Source organism: Pecten maximus, unplaced genomic scaffold (genome assembly GCF_902652985.1).
Source record: "Pecten maximus unplaced genomic scaffold, xPecMax1.1, whole genome shotgun sequence".
NCBI classification, from domain to species: domain Eukaryota; kingdom Metazoa; phylum Mollusca; class Bivalvia; order Pectinida; family Pectinidae; genus Pecten; species Pecten maximus.
Window position 1 is genome coordinate 395 of NW_022981289.1, and position 9,206 is coordinate 9,600.

Below are 9,206 nucleotides of genomic sequence, written 5' to 3' on the forward strand. Positions count from 1 at the left end.
CCTGCAGTCCTGAGTTTGTGTCCAAAACAATCAACCGTGTTCAGACTTGCTGTTCAAGACTAAATGTTAGTTCTACATTTAGAAATACATCCTGAACATCATGCAATCTATCACACCTATGAATAAACGTTTAATCTACTGATTGCATGAGCATATATAGCGTTCACTTACCTAATTCTCGCGAATAAGTAAAAAAAATAATGTCACACATAGAGTTTTTCCTTTCATACCGCCATATTGAAACTATTTTGTTGCTACTCTCCGGCGTCGCAGAAATGTTTACAGCGGTAGCAAATAAGTTGGCGCTTTTTCTAAAGCGTATGTTTGATTGTGATGCTATATCACTTCTCTAACTTCGACGCCGAAGAGTCAAAAGATATTTGTAAACAAAGATCACGTGTAGTAATACAAGTTCATTCAACATCCTGTAATCATGGCTGCAGAGGCTGCTTTGGTTGCAAACCGTCTACAAGAAGCAAAAGAAAGCAATATAATTGGTAAGCATATTATTTATTTGGGAGAAAGACTATATATTTCCCTCACTTCCATGTTCCAGGGACGCCCAAGGCAATTCCGAACTCACTGTCCATGTTACATGTATGTATAGAAATTTATATAGGTTATATTTCTGGATCCAGATACCTGCTATAGCCTATAGGTATTATATCATAGATGCATGTGGACCAGATGAACATATTGGTACATGTACACTGATAAAATATGTATTGATACATATATATTTGATAAAATTATGTATAATTCTTAAAGGATAGAATAAGCAAGAATAGCCACATAAAAATATGTCTCTATGCAATGCCCATGATTGATAATTTGTGCCAAATCCATGTGATCCATGTTGATTTTGAATATGTGAAGATTCCATTTGCAATGAACTATCTGTATGGACCTTCAAGTAATGTTATTGTGGTTGTGCCATGACTATGAAAGGCCGTTCATGTCAAAAACGAGATACATTTAATGCGTTAAGCTTCTTTAACGCGTTAAACACATTTAACGCGTTAAACATAACATTTAACGCGTTAAGACTTAACGCGTAAAGCTTTAACGCGTTAAATGTTTTCATGGAATTTTAACGCGTTAAATTTGTTACTTAGCTAGCATTTAACGTGATAAACAGCTTCATTCGTTTAACGCGTTAAAAGTCGTAGCTTTTGTTTTAACGCGTTAAAATGACTAAAATAACAGACCAATCGAATTCCCTCTATCTACTATGTATTTAAAGGACTAACAGTATGGCTGCCAGAGCCAGTTTTCTGGAGAGAATTGACTCTACCGTCAGCTATTGCTATCGTAATTATTGTTGTTATCTTTTAAATAATTTACTACTGTTTACTTTTATATTTAAATTCTAATCGTGTGTTTATATTTGCCAGTTGTAGGAATATTTACTGTCATCAATGTTGCCATGGCAGCCGACCAGATAGACGAACTATCGACAAATACTTGTAGTAGGCTGATGGATGTTGGAGTGATAAATACAGTCTCTACATCTCGTTTTCTGTAAACTGCATTTATAACATGGTATATTGTGAGATGTTCTGTATTATCTCATCAATGTTCAAAGATGACAAAACTACCATATCCCAGAACAAAATGCCACCTTCGTGTCGGTGAGTGCATACACAACTCGGAACGTCAGTAAACAATGTGACGTCATCAGAATGTACCAGTTACAGTAATGTACAACAATGTATCTTACAGACCTTCATGAATACAAAAGTGACCAAAAGAATGAAGCACAGTGAAAGAGGAAAAAGAAATTGTTGATCCATTGCACAAATTGATTATTTTGATACGGTCTCTGTTTAAATCGGTTTTCAGAGATATCAACATTCTTTTTGACGTGTTGATATTCTGTCAACGCGTACTGTAATATTCTGTCATTAAACTGTTTCCCTGAAGAACTTTCATCCGAATGCTGATGCAAGGGTGCAAGTGATTGGTTAATCTGATAAAGTTTAACGCGTTAAGATTTAACGCGTAAAAATGATTATGAACGTGATAAAACTGTCTTTAACGCGTTAAATGAGAACTACATTTAACGCGTTAAATGTTTACATTTAACGCGTTAAGCTTTAACGCGTTAAAGCTTTACGCGTTAAGACTTAACGCGTTAAAGCTTAACGCGTTAAAACTAGTTTTAACGTGTTAAATGTTATGTTTAACGCGTTAAATGTGTTTTACGCGTTAAAGCTTAACGCGTTAAATGTATCTCGTTTTTGACATGAACGGCCTTTCATACATGACAGCCATCTTGAATATGATATCGATAAAGGTTTAATTTCTGTTGGCCATCTGTAATATGACTAAAATCTTCTCATTTAATAGGAAAGCCTGTGTTTGATTACCTGCATGGTAGTAGATGTTCTGTACGTGTTCTAGTATGATGATACCATATGTAATACATTTATGTATATAGGATTGTACCTCAATTTGACTGCATATACTGTATACTGCCCGCAGTTGGCAACAGACATTTCCTTTGATGTTTGTTGCCAACTGCGGGCATAGCCTATACGCAGTCAAAATGAGATATAATCTTTATACTTACATCAAACAAATTGTTTAAGTACATTTCGAAGAAAATAAAATTCGTGTGTGTTGCGAAGTCGGTAAGCTACAGCAGCCTGGAGCCATGATAATATAGTTCCAGTAGATCTACATAAAGACACCAGTATTGTAAATAAAATTAAAAGAAACAACTCACCATTTTTAGGTCACCTGAGATGGCGTCTTGCATCATCAGTCATAAACAATTTACATTTTCAACTTCTTCTCAATTACCAACAGGCCAAAAGATCTTATATTGGGTCTGTAGTATGCTTGGATGAAGGGCTACCAAGTTTGTTCAAATGGATGATCTTGACTTTCATTCAAGGTCACAGGGGTCAAATATATTAAATTCTTTAAACGACTTTTTCTTGTTAACCAAAAGGCCCAGAGACCCAATATTAGGTCTGTAGCATGCTAGGATTAAGGGCTACCAAGTTTGTTCAAATGGATGACCTTAAATTTAATTCAAGGACACAGGGGTCAAATATGCTTATTCTTAGCTCACCTGCCGAAGGGCAAGTGAGCTTAAGCCATGGCACGGCATCTGTCGTCCATCCGTCCGGCCGGTGTCAACTTTTCCATTTAAACAACTTCTTCTCAATAACCAAGAGACACAGAGACCTAATACTGAGCCTGTAGCATGCTGGGGTGTAATGCTACCAAGTTTGTTCAAATGAATGGCCTTGACCTTCATTCAAGGTCACAGCGATCAAATAGGCTGATATCTTTAAAAGACCAAGGGAGTTGATATTGGGTCTGTAGCATGCTGGGGCGAAGGACTACCAAATTTGCTAAAATGAATGACCTTGACCTTCATTCAAGGTTAAAGGGATCAAATAGGCTGAAATCTTTAAAAGACTTCTTCTCAATAATCAAGAGTCCAAGGGAGTTAACATTAGGTCTGTAGCATGCTGGGGAGAAGTGCTACCAAGGCTGTTCAAATGAAAGACCTTGACCTTCATTCAAGGTCAGAGGGATCATATAGGCTGAAATCGTTAAACAACTTCTCAATAGAAAAGAGTCCCAGGGAGTTGATATTGGGTCTGTATAGCATGCTGGGGTGAAGATCTACAAAGTTTGTTCAAATGATTCACCTTGACCTTCATTCGAGGTCACAGGGATCAAATATGCTGAAATCTTTAAAAGACTTCTTCTCAATAGCAAAGAGTCTCAGAGAGTTGATATTGGGTATGTAGCATGCTGGGGTTAAGAGCTACCAAGTTTGTTCAAATGAATGACCTTGACCTTTCAAGGTGAGAGCAGTCAAATGGGCTAAAATATTTCCATGACTTATTTTCAAAACTGATAGGTCTAGAGACCTTATATTTGGTTTTTAAACAACTTCCTTTCAATAACCAAAAGGCCCAGGGACGTGATATTGGGCCTGTAGCATGCTGGGATGAAAGGCTACCAAGTTTGTTCAAATGGATGACCTTGACCATCATTTAAGGTCACAGTGGTCAAATATGTTAAATCTTTAAACGACTTCTTCTTGATAACCAAGAGGCCAAGAGACCCAATATTAGGTCTGTAGCATGCTGGGATTAAGGGCTACCAAGTTTGTTTAAATGGATGACCTTTACCTTCAATTCATTCAAGGTCACAGGGGTTAAATATACTAAAATGTTTAAATGCCTTCTTCTTTATAACCAAAAGGCCCATAGACTGAATATTAAATCTTTAGCATGCTGGGATGAAGTACTTAGTGCTACCAACTTTGTTCAAATGGATGACCTTGATTTTCATTCAAGGTCACAGGGGTCAATATACTAAAATTTTTAAAGGATTTCTTGATAACTTAAAGGCCCAGAGACCAAATATTAAGTCTTAAGCATGCTGGGATGAAGGACTACCAAGTTTGTATAAATGGATGACCTTGACTTACATTCAAGGTCACAGGGGCCAAATATGCTAAAATACATCAAAACTCAGGTGACCGTTAAGGCCCCAATTGATATATTCACAATCCACAATATCTGTCTCAGATTAACTATTGTTGTCAAGCACAGCGTGTATCAACACAGAGTTAGTAGTGACATGGTCAAATGTTCTCTAGGAACTGTACGCTTCAGTCATTTGTTGTTTTTTCACTGTGTATCTGCTAATTTATTAGCAGTCAGAGTTTACTAAGCTGAAGAAGGGAGTGATGTAAATATATATATGTGTGTATGTGTGGTCTTATTGTAGGATATCTATGCCCCCATGTATCTATTAAATATGTAGCATGATGTGAAATGTATAGCGATTTTTGTTTCTATTATAGATTTGACGAGTTGTGGTTTAATGAAAGTTCCTGATGCCGTGTACATCTTCCTGAAGCACACACCTGTACAATCATGTTCATTTTCAAAGAATCAATTAAAGAGAGTTCCACCACGATTTCCCACAACATTCAAAACAATTCAAGGTGATGTCTATACAAAATAAATGAATATAATATGATAAAATTTATCTTTATCCAAATAGAAGAAGGATTTTAAAGGTTTACCTCTATTCCTAATTGGTTCCTTGCCTTTAATGCTCCGGACCATATTATTTTATCCTTTAGGCCCCTAACAAAATTTCCCATATTGGACCCCTCCCCTCTGCCCACAGTTGATGATGGACATATACCCTAGGTCTATGCAAAATTGAATTCCCATCTCTCAAGGATTAAAACCCCCCTGTCCAAACAGAAAAAAAGAGTTCCCTGATTAAGCTCTATCTCCCATACCGTTTCCTGTTCCAGTGGCAGCTTGTCGGACCCATTATTTGACCTTTCACCTAAGAACGCTGCAGTGTTAACGTTATAAAGTGATGTCCTGATGTTTAGACTAGAGAGAAAAGCCAGGTGTTTTAGAAGTTTAAATCACAGAACGCGGTAAATACCGTGACAAATCGATTCCGTCCATTTCCGTTATTACCTTGAATGACGATAGTTGTTGATAGGACTTAAACAATACAAAACCAAAAACTACTAGTGTAATGCCGTACAGTATGTTAAATATTCTTGACGAGGGCTTGTTCTCAATGTCGCGACTTCGACTGCTGATGGATAAACTTGCAGTGTCTGTATTCTCTACACTGTATATGTTTATGAGAAAATATAAAATCTTATCATTGTCTTGGTTCAAGAGGTGCAGGGTAAAACCTAGTTTGCGCGCGTCATCATTGGGACATATTCAGATCATTGATTTCCATTTGATACAAAGTTCAACAGCTTGTTACCAACAACAATTGCGTTAACAACCCATGGCATTGTTTCGATGAATGTCACTTTTCAGAGCGTAACATTACTTTGACTTGTCATAACTACGTAGTGAGACAAATGTATGTAATCCTCCAGAACATCCGGGGTCCAGTTTTTACGTGAAGTATGCCTTTTCATTTAAAAATGCATTTACATTGAAGAAAGCGGTTTTTATGAACGCATGTTTCTATAAAACTAATCTGAAGTTTTACGTTTTGTTGGATTTTGGATACCGCGGTTGATTGCACTACGCTTCAAAGATGTATCGGATGTAAAATTTTAATTAAAGTGTTTGTTTTGTTTACAGCAGTTATGTATTTGTTTGAACTGCCTGTCTGGTTCTAGGTTTCTCACTTTACCATGACTTCTCTATCGAACGCGAAATTAATATATACATGTATTCAATTAATTGAAGATAGGTTCAATTCAATTGAAGATAGGTTCAATTCAATTGAAGATATGTTAAATTCAATTAGAGATAGGTCCAATTATTTGTACCTATCTTTAATTATTTAAAGATAGGTACAATTGAATCGAATCTGTCTTTAATTGAATTGAACTTATCTTCAATTATTTGAAAATAGGTTCAATTAATTGAATGTATGTTAATTGGGCGTTCCATACTTCTCATGTATGATGTAACTATCCCGATTGTCCTAAATTGTTTCCTTCAGAGCTGGATCTGAGTGATAATAATCTGTCCGAGTTCCCGGAGGAAATGAGTGAGCTGACTTTCCTACAAACATTGGACATTTCTAGGAACCAATTCACCTGTCTACCAGACATTGTGTACCAATATTCTAACTTAAAACGACTGAAAATCGACCACAATCACATCGCCGGTAAGACAAGATAAGTGCTCTCGAGTCTAACCTATTAAACAAACCCAATCAAAATCACACATATTTTTTTTTTATTATTACACTTTGTACTTGTGATTATGTTATATCAAAATGACATGTTTTTTATTATATAATGTAAGTCAACGACAATAATTTTTACATCATTTCAAGTACATGAAGTAAGCAAATACATAATATGGAAAATATGACCAGGGGAATTCCTTTATATATACATTACTTGAATATTTTCAGCGGCACTCAAATTAAATAAAAGTTTCCATTTAAGACCTTAATCAAGTAACAAATCTTCAGTAACAACTTTTTTCGTTTCAGACATTGATGTTGAAAGGTTGCTACAAATGCCTTCTCTCCAAGAATTCGATTTGCGCGGCAACCCGTTAACACCGGAAGTGGCATGTCGTCTGCAAGAGTTAAAAATCAAAGTACTGCTGGACAGGTTGGGAGAGGGGGATACCTGACGATAGTCTTATTTATAGAACATTTAATACAGAACACGTATAGTACAAAATATCCGTATACACATTTCAATGGTTAAATATGTTTTAGGTACTGTATATTTTTTACGTTTTAGTAATCTACATTGAGTCTTCCATTATCTATAGATATTAGCACAAAAATCTAATGTTACATCTCAAGATTCTATAAATACACTGAAAAAAATATCAGTATTAAATATAAACATATAGTACTTCTAATTTTGTATTGAATAACATAATTTGTTGTAACATTAAGCTTTGACGATTGGTCATTTTATATGTTAATGCTTTAGTGCCAGTATATACATACCGATGATGATTGTTAATTGATGAATAATATACATGTCCTTATCATATAATTTACTCTTTATACCTATTTATGAATTATAAACAAGTATTGCTGTTGATATGATGTGATGTGATATCCGGTGTGTATTGTTTGTAGCCACAGATTTTAATGCTAATTATATTTTGAAGCATATTTTCCATTGCCTTTTACAGCATGGTCAGATACCTATTATTATGGTCACTTTTAGGGTGGTCACGATTATAAAATTGATAATAAAATGGCTATTCCTTCACCAAGGCAGTGTCTGTGTTTCTTTGAACTGGGTGATAAAAACCAAAGAAAACACCATCTTCGCTAGCCAAGGTTTCTGATTACGTTACACTCCACGAAGGCCATCAGAAGCTTTGGCTAGCGAAGATGAGAAAATTCTAAACTGATATTAAGTATTAAGTTCAGTTCTCACGTTAAGTTCACTGGTTATGGGTAGCTGTGAACCAAGGCTTCCCGGCTTCGACAGTTTTTGAAACACTTCTTAGTCCATGTTTATATGACAACCCTCCCATTTAATACATTCAATCATTAGAGTCCGTTTTAATGTTGTTGTTTTGTTTTTTATTTATTTATTATTATTATTTTATTGCAAATTTCGCCGTGTTTTTTGTCGAGAAAGCTGACACAATTCCAGCGGAATAATCATTAGACATCAACTAGTGACAGAATCCTAGGGTCAACCAAATACAGTAGGACGTGTACACAGTCACTTCCTCATCGTCGAATACCCACAGTTACTTGCGCTACACTACACTGTGTAGTGTAGTGCAAGCAAACTTGGGTGTCCGACGATAGAGCATAAAGCACCAGATATAGATAAATTACACTTTAGATTTGGTAAATAAATATTAGGGGTTAAGAAAAACACCTCATTGTTACATTTTATACGTACATGAGGTCTTATTCCAACTGATTACATTCGTGGGTTACATGACAGCCTGTCAAAAGTTTCCTGTCGTGTAAACCTCTAATCGTATTGGAGTAACCTGTTTGTATGATTTATTATGAATAAGGAAGAATACCAATGAGCAGTATTCGTAAGTTAAGAATGATCAAATGGTTTAATTTATTTTTAATCAAACAATTATATTTTGCAATCTTGTTACCAAGAAATGTTAGATAATGAGGATGGGATATGCGAATACAGTAGTATAGTAGGTAGGTTTTGGGCCACATTTATGAGGTGCAGCACCTCCTGGCTGGTGACACGTGTCAACCCAGATGAGGTGCAAAACAAGATGGCGGCCAAACAATGAGGTGCTAAAACAAAATGGCGGTCGAAAAATGAGGTGTAAAAAAAAATAAAATGGCGTCAACCGAAATGTTGTCAAATGGCGGGAAACAGTTTTGTTTATGGTGTGAACAACACACCCGCAGGGTGTGAGTGCGTTAGCTAAACTCCGGAGCATGCGCACTGCACTATTTGGTGAACTATTGTACGTATACCATTGATTGTTACGGTATTGAAATTGTATCGGTAAATGTTACAACCGCTGATCATAACTTGGTCAGTACGTCCACTTTGAACAAATATTCACACCTGAACCGCCCAGCTAACCCAATATGTTTGTTCGGCTGGCTCGTCCAAGTGTGAATGTTTACCGAGAGAAAAAAAAAAATCACAGAGGTCAGCACTGTCACTAACACTCTCTGCGCTGTTTTTGAAAATGATTTTAAAGTAAAGAACCAACTTAATCAGTACCATTTCACAAAAAAGTATATAC

General features: G+C 36.0%; 1 protein-coding gene across 1 annotated transcript; it reads left to right on the forward strand.

Annotated features, from left to right (window-relative positions):
- Positions 1 to 361: 361 nt before the first annotated feature.
- On the forward strand, positions 362 to 7,724 carry LOC117319987 (leucine-rich repeat-containing protein 20-like). The gene is made up of 4 exons (XM_033874687.1): positions 362 to 497; positions 4,838 to 4,981; positions 6,478 to 6,645; positions 6,979 to 7,724. The coding sequence occupies exons 1-4, from the start codon at positions 434 to 436 to the stop codon at positions 7,122 to 7,124; spliced, it is 522 nt and encodes a 173-aa protein (XP_033730578.1). The 5' UTR covers positions 362 to 433; the 3' UTR covers positions 7,125 to 7,724.
- Positions 7,725 to 9,206: the final 1,482 nt, after the last annotated feature.